This window comes from Dendrobates tinctorius, unplaced genomic scaffold (genome assembly GCF_039654945.1).
Source record: "Dendrobates tinctorius isolate UK_male_01 unplaced genomic scaffold, ASM3965494v1 ptg000022l, whole genome shotgun sequence".
Lineage (NCBI taxonomy): Eukaryota > Metazoa > Chordata > Amphibia > Anura > Dendrobatidae > Dendrobates > Dendrobates tinctorius.
In genome coordinates, this window is record NW_027361690.1 from 96,550,332 (window position 1) to 96,574,160 (window position 23,829).

Below are 23,829 nucleotides of genomic sequence, written 5' to 3' on the forward strand. Positions count from 1 at the left end.
GCCGTCCAGGGGTGTATACTGCAGAGGAGGAGCCATAGTTAATCTTTTTCAGATTATGCATTGTGTCACCTCCTAGTGGACAGCAGCATAACACCCATGGTTCTGTGTCTCCCAATGAGGCGACAGAGTAATATCACTTAGCACATTTCTGTTCACATGTCCCAAAGATAAACCTGGTCATTTTAAAGTACATGTAAAGTATAAAAGCACATATCTTAGAGCACCCTGGGGATCACAGTCATACACAGTGTGGACATATGGACTCCTAGGTATATACACTCAAATATAACATTTTTTGGCTTGTGTGAAAATACACAAAATATTGTCTGACATTCAAACATTTATTGACTTATGTAAACCTAATACAAATATTACAAGGCTTTGTTAGAAAGAATAATAACATATTCACAAATACAGTCAATATCAAAGAAAACTGTAGGAAGGTTTCAGGAAACTTCGGTTGCTCTGGGGCATTGGAACTGCCATGAAGCCAGGCTTCTTTACTGCTGGTCTAGATCCACTGCTGTAATCTACATTGCTTCCTTTGCCTGTTTTAGTAGAACCAGAGTTATTTCTTCTGTATGAAGCATTGCTACCGCTGCTAAAAAGGTAAAAAAAAAATAAAACATATTACACACCACGATTCACACATTGTGAACAACACCCTAAAAATAACAATTACAACTCCATTATTAAAAATAGTCAGACAGACAGAAATAAGCACACAAAAAAACGAAAAGTAGTTGAATTACCAATAATTATTACTAAAACTATATTTCATATGTAACTAGGACACCAAATTTATTCTCTGGACATATTTTCTCCTGTTTCATGCGTTTTTAATTATTGTACTAATAAAGAGTTATATTTGTTTATGTGTTTTGTTGGGTGGTTCACTTTTTTTTGTATATTGGCTACAGAACCCCCATGCTATATACTGCCTTCTTGGTGGGTAATAGAAATAAGCACGTTACCTTTTGGATCGAGATTGCTGCCCATCTCCCCACGTCTTTCGTTTCTTAGCTTTACGATTATATGACCCATTTTTTCTCTTTGTGCTATTTTTCCGAGAGGAATTAAAATAAGAGGAAGTTGTATTTCTATCTTCCTCTTCATCCTCACGGTCATGAATTCTTGCAGTGTGTGAAGCTGACCCACTGGACTTTTGGGAAATTTCCTCAGCTGTGAGAGAATCAAATTATGGAAAAAAATCCATTAAAAAATTCACAAAACTAGTGTCACAAAATGCAAGCATCTGGTACAAATCAATATGGGGCACCAAGCCAAACCTGGAAGTGTCCATTCAGAGTACTTCTGAAGAAGATCTATTAGCTCTGCACCATATTTCTCAAGCTTATCTTCTGTGACTCCATCAATCTGTAATAAAACTTCAGGTTCTGGAGACAGGGATTCTGAAATACACAAACCAGGCAAACCCTCAGATTAATTGCTGCACTACTACTGTAGATATTGCCATGACCCCTATTGGTTATGTTCACATCAGTGTCGGTGGCTCCACTCTTAAATAAGTAAAGAAAAACATAGTGCAGGATGCACCAATATTTTTTCAGGTAAAATGACCAGCACCTTGATGGAATTCGACAGACCCTATAGGGTTCCTCAAATGACGTATGTGTCAGTAATGCAATCAGAAAACCATATAAGTGTTAACCCTGTCTTGGCTATTAATGGATAATAAAATATCCAGCATTCCTGACTGATTCACTATATACTACTGCTATGTAGATGCCCTTACAATGGCCATGTGTGTCATTATGTTACGGTCTACTCTAACAAATGGGCTACATAGAGGAATGGAAATGAAATGTTCCATAAATGATGAGAAGCACTTGAAATGCTCAAGGTAGATTTACAATGATGTGATGTAAACCAGTATTCCCTCTTAGAAAAGAATAATTACCACGGCTGCAGCAATCATGTCGTGCATACCCTAGATCAGGGTTCCCCAATTCCAGTCCTCAAGGCCCACCAACAGGTCATGTTTTCAGGATTTCCTTAGTATGGCCCAGGTGATAATTGCATCACCTGTACAATACAAGGGAAATCCTGAAAACATGACCTGTTGGTGGGCCTTGAGGACTGGAGTTGGGGAACTCTGGGCCCTAGATAACCAATAGCACCAGACTTAGGCCAGCAATTAACTGCAGCCTAGGTAAACAGAAGATGAGCAGGGGATTTTTGAGTATGCAGGAACGATAGGGATTAAAAATGATGTGCATGTTAACGATTTTAGGTGCATTTCTGGCTGGGTAAACCTTCTTAATTGTCTTGCACACGGATTATTAAAGCATTGTAAAACCTATCAAGAATGAACAAACTTCATAATTTACAGTACTTACTGTTGATATACTGCTGTGTTCCTGAGCGGTCACATGTGAAGATGGCTTGATACTTAATGCTGCAGTATATTCAAAGCACAGAGAGCAGAGATTTCCTGTCTGTGCTTTGAACAGCTCTGCAATGTGCTCAGGATGGTGATGTCATGTGGGCGAGAACGGTGACATCATGGTGGGCGAGGCCGCAGGAGGACGGTGACGTCATGGTGGGCGAGGCCGCAGGAGGAAGGTGACGTCATGGTGGGCGAGGCCGCAGGAGGAAAGTGATGTCATGGTGGGTGAGGTAGCAGGAAAACAATGACTTCATGGTGAGCGAGGCCGCAGGAGGATGGTGGCATCATGGTGGGCGGGACCGCTCAGGACGGTGATGTCATGGTGAGCGAGACCACTTATGACAGCGATATAATGGTGGGCAAGGCCTGTGACTCTAGACTAGTTGTGAGCGATGGGATATGCACAGGGAGGAATAGAAAGCAGGGAAAGGATACCGGAAGCTGTACACAGAATAACTAATCTCATGAACTAGTGACTGTAGCTAGCGAGGATGGAGCTGGACTTCCAGAGTGCTAGGTTACATTATAATACATTATATACTCATTTATCCCCTGCCGTACACTCAGCCTGTCTGGTGCCAGTTTGAGCACTTGTAATACTGTCTAACATTACTGACTGCAGGAGAGTCTCAGGATACCATATACTGAGTGTGGAGGAACGTAAAGAAAGGAAAACTGTGTGGGCAGCGATTGATACATTGTCAGACTGTATAGGAGTCTCAGCATGGTGCTTTGTACGTGTAGTGGGCAGGCACCAAGGGTGGGAGTGTGAGAATTGTGGGACAGATGCAGCACTGCCTCCCGGGAAATGTTGTCTGGAGGCACAGAGGGAGAGAGCTGGCAGGAAGTTTAGGATGTAAACAATCACAAGCCATAAGAATGGCTGCAGGGGCCTGAACCAGAGCTAATAAAAGGAAAGGTAAAGGTGGACTGGGCACTCATTACAGTGAAAGTCAGATTGTTCTTTACATGTTTTCTTTGAAGGGGGGTGTGTGTAGAAAACCCCTTTAATGCTATTCCAGATAACAGCCCATAAAAAGTGGCTTCTAGCAATGAACACAATATGGCAAAACTCCCAGCGAGAATCAGAGGAACATCAATGGACGCCATAACTAGTCTATACCAGTGATAACCAGACCAAGGAGCATTTTCTTAAATTATTCCAGTTAAATAATTGTTTCTCGTTCGCCTTATTGGGGGACACAGAGACCATGGGTGTACGCTGCTGCCACTAGGAGGCTGACACTGTGCACAAAAAAAGGGTTAGCTCCTCCTCCGCAGTGTACACCCCACCGACCGGCAGGAAATTCCTCACTTTAGCTTAGTGTCAGTAGGAGGTGGACACGGGTCTTTAATTAGACCCATATCTACCTCAATGTGCGTCGTTCCCTTTCAGGTTTCCGGAGGGATATAGTGTGAATGGTCACTACTGTACTCCCACAAGAGACTATGAGTACGGCGTGTACTGCCACCCCGTATCCTCATAGCTCTCAGTGGCGGGACCACAGCTTAGCACGGGTGCGTGCCAGCGGTCAGGAGAGTCCTCGCCCCCCGCCTTCCACCCACTCGCCTACCAGAGCCTGTCGGTCGGATGAGGCGCGGATACCACAAAGACGCAGACAGCGTGGGATATATCAGGTACCTTTATTGCAAACGGAGGTGAGTATGCAGTCCAAGACGCGGCCCCCTGGCGGTTTCAGGATTCTTGGGAGCGGTTGCCGAGGGAGTACCGTGGAGTCTCTGCGCCGCCCGCGCCTCCCGGCGGCCGCCGCATTCATACGGGCCCCGGCTGTTGCGCGGGCCTTGTCTCTAAGGCTGAGCGTGGCCGTCCGCCTGCCCCCACCCCTCTGCCTGGACTGCAGCCTCTCCACCTCCTTCTTTCTTCGGCGTTCGGCAGGGGATCCAGGTGATAGGTAGGGAGTTGGCGGCGCCGACGCTGCGAGACCTCCGCGCCGCCCCGGGCTGACAGGCGGCCGTCGCCATTAATTTAGTCCCCGGCTTCATTTCAGGCCTTCTCTGACGTCGCGGCCACGCCCCGCTCTCTCTCTCATAAGCGGGCTTCTCTCCCGCCCGTTCTAGGACCACCCACCGCCTCTCAGAGCCTGCGGTGGGCAGCGGGCGGTACCCTCTTTGCCTCAGCAGCTAGCTCCGCCTATCTTCTTCGTTTGAAGGCGCGCGTTTATCCTGGTTCCCTCAGGCTGCCGCCATTTTATCAGCCTGTCAGCCGGACACAGAGGGATTCCATGCTGGGGCCCTGCATCTTCAGATGAGCCGTGTATCAGCACCGTTGGGGACACCGCATCGTGAGTAGCTCTGCAACTGCAGACTGACACCCTTCTCTGCCTTCTGTCCCCCAACCTTCCAGCATTTCCGCAGGTTTCTTCTTTTCTTCGCCTCCCACTCTGAGTTTGGCAAGATCCTTACCAGGGAAAGAGAAAATCCGACCAGGCGCCTTCAAAGAGGGAAGCGCCTCGGCGTGCTGTACCCGTTTGCCAAGGAGCTCACCAACAACTGGTCTGCTTCCCCCTCGGTAGACGCACCCATGTCCAGACTGTAACAGCACGGTCCTCCCGATTTCAGGTGTGGCGTCACTAAAGGATTCAAATGATAGGATTATAGAATCCTTAGCAAAGCATACGAAGCGGCTGCAGCAGTGCTAAGCCCAGCCTTCGCTTCCTCTTGGGTAGCGAAGGCCATAACCACTTGGGCAGAGGATCTCTGCAAGGGCATCCTAGGTAAGGCCCAACCAGAGTAATTGGCCGCACTGGCCAACCAGATCTCCCATGCAGGGGATTATCTGCTCTCTGCCTCCTTGGATGCCGCGTCTTGCGCAGTTCAGGCGTCAAGCAGCGTTGTGGCAATCCGACGTACAATTTGGCTCAAGGCTTGGCAGGCGGATTTGAATTCAAATAAGTCTCTTACCAATCTGCCTTTTCAGGGAGCCCGTCTCTTCGGATCCCAGATGGATCAGATTATTAAGGACGCCACTGGAGGCACGAGTTCCCTCCTCCCTCAGTCCAAGCCTCGCAGACCTCCGCTAAAACGTCAGTTTCGGCCCTTTCGGACATTCCACTGTTTCAATACGGGAGACAACTTCACTTCCGGAGTGATCGTGCCCGTCCCCGAGTCAGAACGGTTCACAGGGTTTTACTCAAACCTGTTTGTGGTACCAAAAAAAAAAAAAAAAAAAAAGCGGTACAGTTCGCCCCATCTTGGACCTCAAGTTACTCAACAAGACAGTCCGACTGCGTCATTTCCAAATGGAGTCTCTGGTCGGTAATCGCTTCCATGGAGACGCAGGAGTTCATGTGTTAAATAGACATTCAAGATGCCTATCTACATGTTCCCATATTCTCCGGCCATCAGAAATTCCTGCGATTCGCCAGGAACATTACCAATTCGTTGCACTGCCGTTCGATCTAGCCACCGCACCCAGAGTATTTACGAAGATCATGGCAGCGTTGATGGCCTTGCTGAGAATCAAAGGTCTCGTTCTTTTTCCGTACCTCGACGACATACTGATCGAAGCTCCATCCTTTCATCAAGCTCGCCAAAGTCTTACCATCGTCCTCGACACCCTGTCCAATTTCGGGTGGCTCATCAACAAAAGGAATTCCTGCCTTTTTCCGACACAACGTCTTGTGTTTCTGGGTCTATTGTTCGGCACTCGTCTATCGAAGGTTTTCTCCCACAAGAAAAGATTTGCTCCCTGCAGCGGGATGTGCGAGCGCTGCATATCTTACGACTTCCATCTCTCCGGACAACCATGAAAGTCCTGGGAAAGATGGTGGCAGTGACAGAGGCGGTTTCCTTTGCCAAATTTCACTCCAGACCCCTCCAACACGCCATACTGTCTCGGTGGAACAGGTCTGTTCTTTCCCTGGACCGCCCATTTCGTCTTTCATACCGGGTCAAGCAGTCCCTCAATTGGTGGCTGATGTCTCCTCTCATCTCCCTAGGACGGTCATTCCTTCCCATTCACTGGCAGATTGTGACAACGGATGCCAGCCTCCTCGGCCGGGGGCAGTGTTCCACAGTCACACTGTTCACGGTCGATGGTCGATTCAGGAGTCAGCTCTGCCGATCAACGTCCTCGAGATACGAGCGATTTATCTGTCTCTTGTTCACTGGGAGAGGCTTCTCAAGGGCCTGCCTATCCGGATTCAGACAGACAATGCCACAGCGGTGGCATATGTCAACCGCCAGGGGGGGACACGGAGTGTCTCAGCCCTGGCAGAAGTGTCCAAGATTCTTCATTGGGCAGAGTTTTCAGTCCCGGCAATATCCGCGGTGCACATTCCCGGCGTGGACAACTGGGCCGCCTATTTTCTCAGCCGCAAGGGTCTCGTGGCGGGAGAGTGGTCCCTACGTCCGGAGGTATTTCTTCAGCTTTGCCGTCGTTGGGGAACCCCGGACGTAGACCTGCTAGCTTCTCGCCTCAACAGGAAAGTCCCACAGTTTGTATCCAGGGCTTGAGATCCTCTCGCAGTGGGCGCCAGCGCTCTGGCCATTCCTTGGTCGCAGTTCAAGCTCCCCTACCTATTCCCTCCTCTGCCTCCTCTTCCCAGGCTGTTGAAGAAAATCAAGGCGGAAGGAATTCCAGTCACTCATCGCCCCGAATTGGCCCAGAAGGGCTTGGTTCACGGACATCGTCAACCTTCTCGCGGACGCCCCCTGGAAGCTTCCAGACAGGGCAGATCTGCTGTCTCAAGGTCCGATTTGCCACTCCAATTCTCGGCCACTCAATTTAACGGCGTGGCTGTTGAAACCGAGGTTTTGAAGCGATCAGGCTTTTCGGATCGAGTTATTCATACTATGATCCGGGCCAGAAAGCCATCGTCTTCCAAAATTTATTACCGTACCTGGAAGGCCTATTTCACTTGGTGCGAGTCCAACGACATTCCGCCCATGCATTTTTCGCTCCCTTCTGTCCTGGCGTTTCTTCAGGCAGGGCTTGATGCAGGCCTTGCCCTCAGCTCTTTAAAAGGTCAAGTTTCGGCGCTGTTCATTTTATTTCAGAAGACGTTGACCTCCCGTCCTCAGGTCAAGACCTTCCTTCAAGGAGTGGCTCATACAGCTCCTCCATGCCGAGCGCCCGTAGATCCTTGGGATCTTAATCTGGTTCTTTAGGCTCTGCAAGGTCCTCCCTTTGAACCTCTCAGGGAAGTTTCCCTAGCCCTCCTTTCATGGAAAGTAGCCTTCCTAGTAGCCGTCACCTCCATCCGGCGCGTGTCGGAATTGGCGGCCCTCTCTTGCCGCTCTCCTTTCTTACTACTCCACCAGGACACGGTAGTTCTGCGGCCTCCGCCCTCTTTCCTTCCTAAAGTGGTGTCCACTCTCCACCTGAATGAAGATATTGTTCTCCCGTCCTTTTGTCCGGGTCCAACTCATCCTCGGTAGCGCTCCTTGAATAAGCTGGACTTGGTCAGGGCGATGAGGGTCTAGCTAGGACGACTTCTTTGCGGTAGACAGACTCTCTCTTCATCATTCCAGATGGAGCGCGGAAAGGTCAGCCGTCCTCTAAGGCTACCATTGCTCGCTGAATCAGATCGGCAATTTTGGAGGCCTACTGGGTCAAACATCGATTGACCCCTCCGGGAATTAGAGCTCACTCTACCCGGGCAGTGGGTACCTCCTGGTCGGTGCGCCACAGAGCTTCCGCGCTGCAGCTTGCAAAGCTGCAACCTGGTCATCGGTTCACACATTTGTGAAATTCTACAAGGTCCACACCTACGCTCCGGCGGATGCCAGCCTAGGTAGAAGGATTCTGCAGGCAGCGGTGGTGAGTCCGCAGGCCTGATGGAAGTTTGCTTTCCCGCCCCAGGGACTGCTTTGGGACGTCCCATGGTCTGTGTGTCCCCCAATAAGGCGAACGAGAAAACAGGATTTTTGGGTTGCTTACCGTAAAATCTGTTTCTCGGAGCCTTCATTGGGGGACACAGCACCCTCCCATGTTCTGCAACTCCTGTTCTTATGTTTGTTGGTTATTTACAGTTGAGTTGTCTGTTCTGTTTTTCAATCTATTCTGTTACTTCTCCTACTGCTTTCTCACTAACTGAGGAATTTCCTGCCGGTCGGTGGGGTGTACACTGCGGAGGAGGAGCTAACCCTTTTTTTGTGCATAGTGTCAGCCTCCTAGTGGCAGCAGCGTACACCCATGGTCTCTGTGTCCCCCAATGAAGGCTCTGAGAAACAGATTTTACGGTAAGCAACCCAAAAATCCTGTTTTTTTTGTGCGAACTGACATCATAAATTAATATTTCATTGTGACACACAAATTGTAAAGTTTCTGATTCATGAAGATTGTTCCCACATTGCTGGATGAGTATTACATTCAGGTGCCTATACCATGACTCACCTGCGATCTTACGTATGGTGGCTGTATTGAAGATATTGAAGTAGTGAACACCAAAGATTTTCCCCAGGCGTTTACAGAGCTCAGTCACCTCAGCCTGGCATTTCTTAACCATTTCCTCCCTCTGGGATGTAGCAGCCGTAACAGATGCCTTCTGTTTCCGGAGGCTGCTGGCATTTTCAGTATCTTGGAACTGAACCTGTGAGAGGTAGAAAGTCATGAGGACCAGATGTCAGATTTCCGAGTGCCACTCACTGGAGATCAACTCATTACTCACAAATCAGAGCAATAGCTACAGTTCCAAAATTAGGTTTCTTTTACATATTGGCAACATCAATTATAAGTGATGATTCGCATTAGCCCCACATGCCAAACTGGGTTCTGGTGCATAGTGAAAAATATATATGACATAAAACAAACCTTTACTTGTGCAAAATGGCAAATAATCCACCATAATTGGTCAGCCATTGCTTGCATCTTTATATGCACTTTCTTGTTTTTAACATTTTTTAACCATGTTACTGAATGTTGATAGTCAGATAATTAATAGCATAAATAATAATTGCTAGCATGTTCACATAGAGATTTTGAACCGGATCTGCTTAAAATAACACATGTAATACATATAGCCATAGAATTAAAAAATACCCATCTCCCACCACTATAAACCACAAGAGAAAAATAGAACAATATAGCAAAATTATTTCTGTGTTTTAAAACATAACTTTTACTCGTTAGTTTCAGTAAAAAGGTTTTCGCCTCAATACTTTTTCTTGAACCAATACACTAGTGCACAAATACATACGGGAACTAAAAACACATTCTTATTCTCTTTCTGGGATATATTAGACCTTATAACTCCCTGATTGGGAAGAGAAGAAAATTTGCGATAATCATCACATCATATCATTCATTTATGTGAATCAACAAATAGCCCAAGTTAAAAAAATTTCACAACTGAGCTAATTTTTTAACACATTTTTCACATATATTCATCAAAGATTATAGAAAAAGGAATAATCTCACCAATTGCCGATTTTCCTTAGCCACAACATCAAGTAGTAGGGGTTCCAATATTATCCCTGTCAGTCCCTGTTCTAGTACCAAACCTGGTACCCCAAGACTCCCGCCCTTACAAGGGCAGTCCACAGCTAGCCTTGTCACTAGCCAGCCCTGGACTGACTCAGAGAGGGACATAGGGTCAGTCCAGGGCTGGCTAGTGACAGGGTTAGCTGTGGACTGCCCTTGTAAGGGCGGGAGTCTTGGGGTGCCAGGTTCGGTACTAGAACAGGGACTGACAGGGATAATATTGGAACCCCTACTCCTTGATGTTGTGGCTAGGGAAAATTGGCAGTTGGTGAGATTGTTCCTTTTTCTATAATCTTTGATGAATATATGTGAACAATGTGATAAAAAATGAGCTCAATTGTGAAAATTTTTTAACTTGGACTATTTGTTGATTCACAATGAATATGATGTGATGATTATCACAAATTTTCTTCTCTTCCCAAACAGGGAGTTATAAGGTCTAATATAACCCAGAAAGGGAATAAGAATTTGTTTTGAGTTATGTAATTGTGCAATAGTGTATTGGTTCACGAAAAAGTATTGAGGAGAAAACCTTTCTATTGAAACTAATGAGTAAAAGTTATATGTTTTAAACCACAGAAATTATTTGCTATATTGTTCTAAAATTAAATGTCCAATAACTTTAGTGGAAAATCCCCTCGGCGGTCAGGTGTATGAGTTATAGGCCCTGTTAATATTTTATTTTTTACTGTTATAGTGCACTATTTTTAATATCAATTAATTTGTGCAAATGCCTTAATTTGGCAAAGTAAGAATACAGGAGTAAATACCTTTAAGAACCCATTCAGCACAGCCTGAGTGCGCTCTCCTAGTTTCATGTACGCTACAGCCTGGTCATTGGCTGTAATATATAGCTCCTCGTCCAGAATCCTTTCCAGAATCAGCTTCCGGAATAATCGCTCTGCATTGTGGCGTGAATATGCTGCTCCTTTTCCAAATATGCCTGTCTGGATCTTTGCAGTTTTACTCCCTGGTAAAATAAAGGATATGCATGACTTATACCTTACCCTGTTTCACACACCAATAGTTGGTCATTTACAGGATACTTACCTAAATATATATCCACCATCATGTTGAGTGTCAACCGATTCGTGCCACCCTTCCCTCTGCCTTGAGATGTGCAGTACTCCTGGACAAATCTAACAATGGTCTTCACCTCCTCTGTGACATCTCTGGACTTGTACTCCTGAAATGCAGAAACCCAAACTAGTGCACAGTTACAATTCTATTATTATATCTTATTAGGTAAATTATCCCATGATTTACTATGTGATACATATGCTGAGATTCCATATGTGAATATTGGGTAAGCTCTGTGCTATATTTTTTGATGTAGCCTCCATTTTTGCAGTCTGGTAATTTATGCTTGGCGATGTGGGAAGTTACAGATCTGCGCTGCAAGTTGTTCGATTTTTGTCTGGCAGCTGCTTATATCCCACATATATTCATATTAAGAAGAGTTAGCAGTCAATCATATTACTTTCGCGATCTTAACCCCTTCCCGACCAATGATGCCACATAAGCGTCATGAAAACTGGTGACAATCTGACCAGTGATGCCTATGTGACGTCATGACTTTAAAGCCCCCCTGCGGGTCGGGTGACCGGGGTCACTGAAAGGTCACCTGACCCGCAGATACAGAGGGCTTTGTTCTTCACCACAGGGGGCGTGGCTTCGCCCCCCACGTGGCTACGATCGCTCTGATTGGCTGTTAAAAGTGAAACAGCCTATCAGAGCGACAGTAATATTTCATCAATGAAAATTGATGAAATATTACAATCCAGCCATGGCTGATGCTGAAATAGCATCGGACATGGCTGGAGACACTAAGTTAAACCCCCCCCCCCGCCGACTGACGGCGCCGATTGGGCGCCGCCATCGACGATCGGCCGCCGCTGTCACAATCTGCCCCCCTCCCCCACCTTTCGATCCCCCCCCATGATACTCACTAACCCCCCTGGCCGTCCCGGTGTCCCGCCATCCCGGTCCTTGGGTGCCGCCTTGTTGGAAAATGGCGGGCGCATACGCAGTGCGCCCGCCAGCATTTCCCGGCGGCAGATTCATTTTTTTTAATTTTGATCACTGTGATAAACTCTCACAGTGATCAAAATAAAAAAAAAAAAGTAAATCTCCGCCCCCCCTTATCACCCCCCATAGGGACAAATAAATAAAATATTTTTTATTTTTCAATTAGGGTTAGAAATAGGGTTAGGGTTAGACATAGGGCTAGGGTTAGGGCAAGGGATTAGGGTTAGGTTTGTGATTAGGGTTAGAGTTGGTATTAGGGTTAGGGGTGTGTTGGGGTTATGATTAGGGTTGGGATTAGGGTTAGGGGAGTGTGTTGGGGTTAGGGTTGGAGATGGGTATCAGTGTAATCAGGAAAAATTGCACAAGAATTTTGGGCATCTAATTTCTCCTGTTACCCTTGGGAAAATTAAAAATTGGGGGCTAAAAAAATTTTTGGGGAGAAAAAATTATTTTTTATTTTCACGGTTCTGCGTTATACACTTCTGTGAAGCACAAATCTACGTGCTCACCACAAATCTAGATTAGTTCCTTGGGTGGTCTAGTTTCCAAAATGGGGTCACTTGTGGGGGGTTTCCACTGTTTCGGTACATCAGGGGCTCTGCAAACGTAACTTGACGCCCGCAGACCATTCCATCAAGTCGAAATTTCAAACTGTCACTACTTCCCTTACTTCCCTTCCGAGCCCCAACGTGTGCCCAAACAGTGGTCCCCCCCCCACTTATGGGGTACCAGCGTACTCAGGACAAACTGGACAACAACTTTTGGGGTCCAATTTATCTTATTACCCTTGTGAAAATAAAAAATAGTGGGCTAAAAATCATTTTTTGAGGGAAAAAAGTATTTTTTATTTTCACGGTTCTACGTTATACACTTCTGTGAAGCACTTGGGGGTTCAACGTGCTCACCACACATCTAGATAAGCTCCTTAGGGGGTCTAGTTTCCAAAATGGGGTCATTTGTGGGGGGTTTCCACTGTTTCAACGTAACTTGACGCCCGCAGACCATTCCATCAAGTCGACATTTCAAAGTGTCACTACTTCCCTTCCGAGCCCCAACGTGTGCCCAAACAGTGGTCCCCCCCCCACTTATGGGGTACCAGCGTACTCAGGACAAACTGGACAACAACTTTTGGGGTCCAATTTATCTTATTACCCTTGTGAAAATAAAAAATAGTGGGCTAAAAATAATTTTTTGAGGGAAAAAAAAATATTTTTTATTTTCACGGTTCTGGGTTATAAACTTCTGTGAAGCACTTGGGGGTTCAGAGTGCTCACCACACATCTAGATAAGCTCCTTAGGGGGTCTAGTTTCCAAAATGGGGTCACTTGTGGGGGAGCTCCAATGTTTAGGCACACAGGGGCTCTCCAAACACGACATGGTGTCCGCTAACGATTGGAGCGAATTTTCCATTCAAAAAGTCAAATGGCGCTCCTTCCCTTCCGGGCCCTGCCGTGCGCCCAAACAGTGGTTTATGACCGCATATGAGGTATCGGTGTACTCAGGAGAAATTGACCAACAAATTTTAGGATCCATTTTATCCTGTTGCCCATGTGAAAATGAAAAAACTGATGCTAAAAAACATTTTTGTGAAAATTTTTTTTTTTTTTACGGATCAATTTGTGAAGCACCTGGGGGGTTCAAATTGCTCACTATGCATCTAGATAAGTTCCTTGGAGGGTCTAGTTTCCAAAATGGGGTCAGTTGTGGGGAGCTCCAATGTTTAGGCACACAGGGGCTCTCCAAACGCGGCATGGCAACCGATAAATATTCCAGCATATTTTCCATTCAAAAAGTCAAATGGCGCTCCTTCCCTTCTGAGCCCTGCTGCGCGCACAAACAGTGGTTTATGACCACATATGAGGTATCGGTGCACTCAGGAGAAATTGCCCAACAAATTTTATGATCCATTTTATCCTGTTACCCACGTGAAAATGAAAAAAATTGATGCTAAAAGAACATTTTTGTTGGAAAAATTTAAACGTCCATTTTTTCCTTCCACGTTGCTTTAGTTCCTGTGAAGCACCTGAAGGGTTAATAATCTTCTTGAAAGTAGTTTTGAGTAGCTTGAGGGGTGCAGTTTTTAGAATGGTGTCACTTTTGGGTATTTTCTGCCATATAGACCCCTCAAAGTGACTTCAAATGTGAGGTGGTCCCCAAAAAAAATGGTTTTGTAAATTTTGTTGTAAAAATGAGAAATCGCTGGTCAACTTTTAACCCTTATAACTCCCTAACAAAAAAAAATGTTTCCAAAATTGTGCTGATGTAAAGTAAAGTAGACATGTGGGAAATGTTATTTAGTAACTACTTTGTGCCACATACCTCTCTGGTTTAACAGAATAAAAATTCTAAATTTTCGCCAAATTTCCATTTTTTTTCCCAAACGCAAAAATAATCTACCTAAATTTACCACTAACATGAAGCCCAATATGTCACGAAAAAACAATCTCAGAATTGCTAGGATCCGTTGAAGCGTTCCTGAGTTATTACCTCACAAAGGGACACTGGTCAGAATTGCAAAAAATGGCCTGGTCATTAAGGTCAAAATAGGCTTGGTCATGAAAGGGTTAAAGGAGTCTCTACTGATTTTCCAACATATGTCTACTCTCACATTAGAGCCAACATCTGGTCTTACCCCATCTTAGCAGCTTCGTATAAGTCTACGAGACTGCAGAGTTGGGTCAGGAGAGGAAATTGCAGCCTGTATATGGTACTGTGAGACCCAGACTTTGAAACTTGTCTAAGAACTATGGAAAAGTTCTTGTTGATGTGTTGGGTGCCTTACAATATCTTTATGTAATCCTTTCTGATCCAAGGAACACAGTCTGAGTATTGTTAATAACAGTATTAGTTTCACAAATTTTCAAGATTCTCTTTTTAAACCCCATTTGTATAAGACAACAGAATCTCTTTAATAAAATATTTGCGAAAAGAGCGAGTGTCTCACTTAATTATTTTGGCCAGATTTAAGAAATCACATAAGGAAACGACAGAAGTTCTCACCGTTGTTCTGCAGCAGTTGTCACATGCAACTCTTGGATTTTCCTTACAAAACTTCGGATTAAACGTAGTTTCTCCAAAATAAGCAAGAAGTTGCATCCGACGACACTCTAGCACATTTTCACAGTAATGTACCATGCTGTATAGGTTATTAAAGTGTGTCTGTTTTGTCTGACTGTTTCCATCTTTTTCCACTGATAGAAAAGAATAACAGTTAATGTTAAAAAAAATCTATTAAGGGCTTTAAAGGAATTTAGAGGGTTTCCCTATCCATAGGATAACTTTCTGATCGCCAAGGGTCTGAGTGCTGGGACTTTTACAGATGTCGAGAACCAAGAGGAGGTGTGGTTGATAATGTGCACCTCCCCTCCATTCATTATCTAAGTCACCACTGAAAATGGCCAAGGGCAGCGCTTGATGCTCAGATTAAAAAAGAACGATGCTGCAGTATGTATAATCGACCACCACTTCATTTTCACAAAGCTATTCAGAGACCCAGCAATTGGAAAGTTATTCCTTATTTTATGGATAGGGGATAAACTTCAACCTTGCTACAAATTCTATAAAGGAAAGTCAGAATAAATGAATATAGAAACAGGCTGTGCACAATCTTCTTTAAATTAAACATGAGCATGTATTTATGCCACTTTACGAAGGAGATATTTCCACTGACTACATAAAAATGAAAACTAGAGATTACTAAAAAGGCTTTACTGGTCTGTCTGGCCTTTTAATAGTAGGAAGCAACAAGGATTTTGGCATTTGAGTGCTGGTTAGCGAAGTTTGTAATGTCCTGGCTCGGTTGCCACAGAGTACTAAAGTGGATGCCGGACCTAGTGTGAATCTATTCACAACTACTGGTAACCTGTGTGGACAATATATGAACAAACACAATAAAGTTACTCTTTAATCTGGTTGTGTGCCAATACCCTTATTATACTACCAACTAAATTCAGCAGTACTATGATTCACCCTCAGATCCAAGCTGAATACTTACATATTAATGTTTATTCGGACTCCCATGACAGCACCACGAGAGAGGGGATCCGCCCCATAGGAACAGGAAACCTACAGATACAAAAGGGCGGTACCTCTCCCACGCATCAGTTGGTTTCCTGTTCCTGAGGGGACGGGATCCTACAGAAGAATGGGATCCCAGGCCGGCCAGCCGACACCGGTAGCGAGGGGGTCTCCTACCTCGGCTTGGTTCGGATTTTCTGGAAGACGCCACGGTGGCCCAGGATGGGTATCACGGCGGTGGCGTGGACAGCAGGGAGCGGCGTCCGGAGGATGGCCGTCTCCGGAATTAAGCTGCCGCCGGTAAGTATTTTCCCCCCCGGGATTCCCGGCTCCGGCGGCGCAGATAGGTTGCCAGCGCTGTGCAGAGGGCTGCGACCGGGCGCTGCTCCGGAGCTCCCGGGCGTCCCGCGGAGCTTCCGGCGTTTCCGGGGTAGCGGTGACGTCAGGGGGCGGGCGGAGGAGGCGCTTCCGGGTCAGCGCGCTACTGCGCATGCGCGGCGATCCCAAGATGGCGGCGCCCATCGGAAACACCGATGGCGCGCGGTGGGGCGCCAGCTGGGGTAGGGAGATCCATTAAGGGGGGGGGAGGGGCGCGGCATGGAAACTGCTGACCGGAGGAGGGGTATTTAGGCGGGACCCGGGCAGGGTGCCTTGCCTTGGCCACATTACTACATGCAGCAGTGTGCAGCAGCAGCAGCAGCAGCAGCAGTGGTGATGGAAAGCGATCGAGAGCAGCAGCGACAGAAGCAAGGGCAGCAGCGGCAGACATCACTGCCGCCCCTGGATGACCTTCGGCAGGTCAAACAGAAAAAGAAAGGGTCCCGTGACAGTAATGCGGGACGAAGTGACCAGTCCACTCGGAAAAGCTCCTCCAGGCAGACAGGAGCATCGGCTGAAAGAAATCCCCCTCGCTCTCCGGTACTTGATTGTGGCACTGGTAAGTGATCTTCGTGAAAGTTCACTCAGTGACGGGACCCCCCTTCTGTGTTTTTCTTTTTCTAGGGAAAAAAAGCTACAAATAAAAATAAACATAGGGAATGCGCACTCTGTGCATGCCCATTACCAGACGCGTGCCTCAAAAGATTGTGCCCCCCCTGTATTCAGCAGACGGTGGCAGAAGAGTCGCCTGCAGTAGCGGCGAGTTTGAGAGACATTGTCAGGGTAGAAATGAGGGAAACCCTAAAGTCCTTGTCTCAGCCGCAAAGTCTAAGGGGCGAGGTCCCGGCGGAGTCTGATTCCTCAGCAGAGTGGAGAAAAAGCAGAGACTCCCAGGCTTCATCTCCCTCGTCCTCTTCAGGAGAAGAGGACTCGGGGCAATTTTGTCTGCCTCTTGACCGGGTAGACAAGCTGGTCAAAGCAGTCAGAGGGACAATGGAGGTAGAGGAGCCTAAGCCCCATTTATCCATGCAGGATGTCATGTTCGGTGGGCTGGAACAGAGGAAGCGGAGAGTCTTTCCGTTAAACCAAAAGATACAGGATCTGATCCACAGAGAGTGGAAAAGACCGGACAAAAGAGGGTCGCTACCACCAGCCCTCAAAAGGAGATACCCCTTCGACGATCCGGCAGTAAGTTCTTGGGACAGAGCCCCCAAATTAGACGCTGCCATTGCGAAGGCATCAAAAAATCCTCGCTCCCCTTTGAGGACATGGGATCCCTTAAAGATCCCTTAGACAGGAAAGCTGATACCTTCCTGAAAAACACCTGGGAGATGGCGGCCGGGTCCTTAAGACCAGCAGTGGCTTCAACGTGCACGGCCAGGTCCATGATGGTCTGGTTGGACCAGTTGGAGTCACAACTAAAGCAGGGTACATCAAGACAAACAATTCTTGGGGCCCTACCGACCATCCAAGAGGGAGCAGCTTTCCTAGCAGATGCCTCAGCGGATGCAATGAGAATGGCCGCCAGAGCAGCAGGTCTCTCTAACGCAGCTCGCAGAGTCCTGTGGCTAAAGTGCTGGCAGGGAGACATCCAGTCCAGAGCAAAGCTCTGTGCGATTCCATGTGAGGGCGAATACTTATTTGGAACTGTCCTAGACGAGCTGCTTGAAAAGGCGGGGGACGACAAGAAAAAGTTCCCAAACCTTTCATCAGCGTCCTACCGTCGCCCATTTGGTAGAAGGAGATTTGGCCAGGGGAGAAGGCGCAACTCTTCACCTGTTAGAGATCGACCCAGATGGGAAGACAGAAGGAGACGAGGTACGGGCTATATGTTTACACGCTCGTCAAGAGATCAAAAGAAACCAAATCAATGACTAGCGGTTCCCGTAGGGGGTAGACTGTCATCCTTCTTCCCGGCATGGTCGCAGATTACGAATAGTGACTGGGCGCGCAAGGTAATATCCACCGGGCTTAGGTTGGAATTTACCCAGATCCCGCGGGACACCTTTAAACTGACCCCCTTAAGATCTTCTCATCTTGAACAAGCGGCTTTAGAAGCGGAAGTCTTGAGCCTATGTCAGAAAAATGTTCTGGTAGAGGTCCCAGAGGCTGAAAGAGGAAGAGGGTTTTACTCTCCCCTGTTTCTAATCCAGAAACCTGATAACACATTCAGAACGATTATAAACCTTCGTTCCCTTAACGAATTTTTGATTAATCATAAATTCAAAATGGAGTCCATTAATACAACAATAAAAATATTGTTTAAAGGTTGTTTTATGGCAGTCATAGATTTGAAAGACGCGTACTATCACGTACCTATCCATACAGACTTCCAGCAGTTCCTGAGGGTGGCAGTTTCAGTAGAGGGCACAGTACGTCATTTTCAGTATAGAGCCCTTCCCTTTGGTCTCTCAGCAGCACCCAGGGTTTTTACAAAATTAGTGGCCGAAGTTATGGCTCACTTACGAGAGGTTGACGTCTTAATCATTCCATATTTAGACGATTTCTTGATTGTAGGAAAATCGATGGGTCATTGTAAATCCCAGATAGAAAAAGCTAGATCCAGGTTAGAAAACCTAGGATGGATTTTAAACTACGAGAAATACCGACTCCAGCCCTTAAAAATACAGAAATTTTTAGGATTGATACTAAATTCAGACACTCAGCGGTGCCTGCTACCACTAGATAAATTACAAAAGATACAGGAGCAGGTTCTTCGGGCAATGGATAATCCATCTATGACCCTCAGACAGGCCATGTCCCTGTTAGGTTCTCTAACTTCATGCATCCCAGCAGTAAGGTGGGCACAGTTCCATACCAGAACCCTTCAAAACGACGTCTTGATTAATAGCAGGGCCCTTGGAGGCTCCTTACAAGGTCGGATGTGTCTAAGCCCCTCAACTGTTACATCACTAAGATGGTGGCTTCAGAGCGAGAACCTAGCGTCAGGGGTGCCCTGGATAGCACAGATAACCCGTATTATAACCACAGACGCTAGTTCCTTTGGTTGGGGAGCCCATATGGGGGACATAGTGGTACAGGGCCAGTGGGATTCTAATTCTGAAATCTCATCCAACCAGAGAGAACTATTGGCGATAGAGCGAGCAGTCAAGAAACTCATTATGTACCTGCAGGGCCATCATGTGAGGATACACTCGGACAACCAGGTAGCGGTAGCATATGTCAACCACCAAGGTGGAACCCGCTCCAGCGCTCTGATGCAGATAACAGAACGGCTCCTCCAGATAGCAGAGAGAAATTGTCTATCTTTGACCGCGCTCCACATCAGCGGAAAGGACAATGTAAGAGCAGACTTTTTAAGCCGCAAGGCTCTAAGACAAGGAGAATGGGCTTTGAACAAAGACATTTACCGCCAGATTGTCCGCAGATGGGGCCAGCCAGAGGTAGACCTCTTTGCCACCAGAGAAAACAGAAAAGAAAGATTGTTCTGCTCTCTGAACCCCAGGGAAAATCCCCTGGCGGTGGATGCCCTACTGATAAGATGGGACTTTTCTCTGGCATACGCCTTCCCACCATTGAATCTTCTTCCCCTGGTAGTCAGGAAGATCAGAGAGGATCAGGCAAGAGTCATACTGATTGCCCCCTTTTGGCCCAGGAGGACCTGGTTCGCGTGGTTGAGGACCATGTCGGTAGGCGATCCCTGGGTACTACCGAACCTTCCGGATCTCCTCTACCAGGGGCCAGTCAGCCACCCACAAGTAGCGAGACTTCATTTGACGGCGTGGTGTTTGAAAGGTCACTATTAAAAAATAGAGGGTTCTCCAAGAACTTAATTGACACCCTCCTAAGAAGCAGAAAATTAACCACCACTAATATTTATGCTAGGACCTGGAAACGCTTCCTATCCACCTTTCATACCGTGGGACTTAAACTTAGTCCTTACAGCCATGACAGAAAGTCCGTTTGAACCTTTAGATTCCGCCTCACTAAAGATTATATCCCTTAAAACAGCATTCCTGGTAGCAATAACATCCGCACGTAGGGTGAGCGACATACAGGCACTCTCCAGATTGCCTCCTTACACAGAGTTCTTACAGGATAGAGTGATCCTAAGGCCAGATCCAGCATACCTTCCCAAGGTAGCAACACAATTCCACAGGACACAGGAGATAGTTCTGCCTTCCTTCCTCCCTAATCCAACCAACCCTAAAGAGCAGAAACTTCAGGCATTAGATATTAGGCGGTGCTTACTGACATATTTAGCAGCCACGGATCCTTGGAAGAAGGAGAACGCATTATTCCTATCCTTCCAAGGTTCCAGAAAAGGATACAGAGTATCAAAACGCACATTAGCAAGGTGGATTAGGGAGGTTATCTCTCTTGCCTACACAGCAGGTGGCGGTCCAGCTCCACAGAACCTGAGGGCACATTCCACTCGGGCCATGGCATCATCCTGGGCAGAGAGATCTGGAGTATCAATTGATCAAATATGTAAGGCGGCCACCTGGTCATCTCCTTCCACCTTTTTTAACCACTATCGGTTAGACATGGGTGCCTCCTCAGACCTCACCTTCGGGCTAAGGGTGCTGCAGGCTGTAGTCCCTCCCTAAGTTAGTTTACATCTCTGTAATTCTCTCGTGGTGCTGTCATGGGAGTCCGAATAAAGTATTAAGTTACGTACCGGTAACGGTATTTTTCGGAAGCCCATGACAGCACCCTTAGTTCCCTCCCTTGTTCACATATAGGGGTGCACTCCTTAGAAGTTTGTTCATAGAATCACCTTATGTGGGAGATGGTATGAAATAATTCTGTTAAATAGGGTAGATAGGTTGTATATATCATATGTTGTGTACTAACCATGGTAGCCTCTCAAGCTCTGTAATCCAACTGATGCGTGGGAGAGGTACCGCCCTTTTGTATCTGTAGGTTTCCTGTTCCTATGGGGCGGATCCCTTCTCTCGTGGTGCTGTCATGGGCTTCCGAAAAATACCGTTACCGGTACGTAACTTAATACTATTTGCACCCACCTCAATACTAAGGTTCACTAACAGATGGTAAAAGAATTAAAGCGATTGTCCAGGTTTTCACAAAAGTTTACATTCACTGTATGTGACTAGACTTGTGAATCCTCACAGCGTGCACATTTCGACTAGAAGTATGCAACCTCTCTCAATTCACATCTAGTCGGAATGTGGCAGGGAGTATCCGTATTGTAGTCACAGGACTGCCCAGTCTCGGCGCTGGCGCAGGAGAATCTTTACAATATAAGTCTTGAAAAAAGGTGTTTAGGTGCATCTACCACTGTTGAGTGCCTCCGAGTATTGCCAATAAAACACACCATAGTGGCAGTAATTTATGTCTAAATTCAGGCGTAAAAACAAGCTAAAAAATAGCGTTATCTGGCTTTTATGCCCCACCCCATGCCACAGAGTGAAGCTAGGTGACTGGAAATGCGATCATTTGCAGAGGTCAGTGAAACACACTACATCCTAGATTGGCATAATCTCACAGCTTGTCTTTCTTGGTCTTGCAATTTCATTGTTGAGGAGTGTATATTTCAAACAAGTTCTAACTGTATTTAACTGGTAAGGTGGACCTTTTGAATATTTTTCAGTGTTGAGGAGTGTATATTTCAAACAAGTTATAACTGTATTTAACTTGTAAGGTGGACCTTTTGAATATTTTTTATTTTAAACTGTATATAATCACTAAAAAGGAGCTGAAAGGCCGATTTTTTTTCTTTTTACACTGCAGAGGTACTCACTCTGTATCAGCCGACGGATTCTTGTTACATCACTGTAGCTGTAGAAAAGAAGGCAGTGGGACATTTCTCCGTCTCGTCCAGCTCTTCCAGACTCCTGGTAATATCCTTCCACAGACTTTGGCAGAGAAGCATGGATGACATATCTAACATCTGGCTTATCAATACCCATTCCAAAAGCAATGGTGGCACAGATCACCTAGAGCCGGCAGACACAAATAAGGATGAGGAGACATTGAAGTTAAACCTTACTTGTAAAGTGGGGAGAAAAATGAATAAAGGAAACTCCTATTTTAGCTTTATATGATATAATTCATTGCATTCGATACAGACTTACCTGACAGTCATCCTGATTGATCCACTTCTGTTGTACATAGTCTCTGTTAGAGTCACTGAGTCCTGCATGATAGGACAGAGCGGCCAGACCCTCCTTCTGCAGGGTTTCAGCCATAGTGTCACACTCATATCGTGAGAGACAGTAAATTATCCCAGATTCATCTTGAAAATAAAACTAAGCATTACACACAAAAGAGACTGTATTTTAACATCAACAAATGTAAAATCAATTCTGAAACAAAAAAAAATGTCCTCACTTCCATAGCAAATTCTATTATTTATCAGTTCAAAATGAACAGAACCAACATTACACATATCTAAAACTACAATTGCTGCAAGACCAGGATGGCGGGGCGGCACGGTGGCTCAGTGGTTCGAATCCCACCAAGGACAACATCTGCCAGGAGTTTGTATGCTCTCCCCGTGTTTGCGTGGGTTTCCTCCGGGCACTCCGCTTTCCTCCCACATTCCAAAGACATACTGATAGGGAAATTAAGCTTGTGAGCCCCCTCAGGGACAGTGATGATGATGTGTGCAAACTGTAAAGCGCTGCGGAATATGTTAGCGCTATATAAAAATAAAGATGATCATTATTACTACAGCTTTCTCCACCTTGGCTATGTTCACACATTGTGTTTTTATGCTAATTTAAGCTGCGTTTTACAGATTTAAGAAATCTCACCCACACACTTTTTTTTTTACTGACTGATTTGGAAAACTGCAGAATATCACTTCTTTCAGTGTTTTTCACCGACAGAAAATAATGGGTAAGTGCGAAAACACAGCAAAAAAAATGTAGCAAAAATCGCATGCATTAGGTTTGCTACATTTTTGGTACAAAAATCTTAAGGAAGTTGTGTCATTAGTTTGCACCAAATACGCAGCAAAACCTGTTTTTTTGTAAGCAGCTTCTTTACTGCCAAGAGAGCAGGTTTTGCCTACAGAAAAATATGCAGTAAAAACGCAATGCTTGAACATAGCCTTACATGGTTTCTGTATTTTAAAAAGGATCTACGCTGGGATCTAACTAAAACTTCCTCTCATAGAATTTTCTCCTATCCTGCTCAGATTTACATAGCAAGTGAAGCATGATGTAATGATAAGTTCGAAGACTAAGTTACTTTGACACTCACTGGGGTGATTTTTCTTTATCCACGCCACACAGTCATAAGCCACCTTTTTGGGTTTTTTTGGTAATACATCATACTTAAGATTGTCTCTGTTGAAGCTCATAGAAAATCTGAAAAAAAAAAAAAAAAAAAACACCACATCAATACAGATATTATTCAATAGGTTTAGGAAAAAATGTATACGTCTGCAAAGCACTAATGTTTGAGGTCATAGTAGTTGTTCTGAATCCCCAATAGCATCTCTCTTTGCAAGCAGATGCCAGTACAGGCAAGGGCAATATCAGCTGATATTTAACCCTTTCTGACTGTTCCCCTTTGAGCTCACACAAAATTATAGGCTATGGACATAGAAAAAAATATTTGT

At 45.8% G+C, this 23,829-nt stretch overlaps 1 protein-coding gene across 6 annotated transcripts in view; it reads right to left on the reverse strand.

Annotated features, from left to right (window-relative positions):
- Positions 1-322: 322 nt before the first annotated feature.
- BLM (BLM RecQ like helicase) overlaps positions 323-23,829 on the reverse strand; it is an 83,554-nt gene continuing 60,047 nt past the window's right edge. For 5 of the 6 annotated variants that reach the window (XM_073569005.1, XM_073569004.1, XM_073569006.1 and 2 more), the window contains 10 exons: positions 23,469-23,575; positions 22,337-22,497; positions 22,003-22,198; positions 14,883-15,073; positions 10,905-11,040; positions 10,625-10,824; positions 8,769-8,964; positions 1,290-1,412; positions 975-1,182; positions 323-601 (listed from right to left, as the gene is read on the reverse strand). In XM_073569005.1, coding sequence (XP_073425106.1) covers positions 424-601; positions 975-1,182; positions 1,290-1,412; positions 8,769-8,964; positions 10,625-10,824; positions 10,905-11,040; positions 14,883-15,073; positions 22,003-22,198; positions 22,337-22,497; positions 23,469-23,575 — 1,696 coding nt within the window. In that variant the 3' untranslated portion in view covers positions 323-423. The remainder of the gene's footprint in view (positions 602-974; positions 1,183-1,289; positions 1,413-8,768; positions 8,965-10,624; positions 10,825-10,904; positions 11,041-14,882; positions 15,074-22,002; positions 22,199-22,336; positions 22,498-23,468; positions 23,576-23,829) is intronic. The other variant, XM_073569003.1, reaches the window with a different exon arrangement.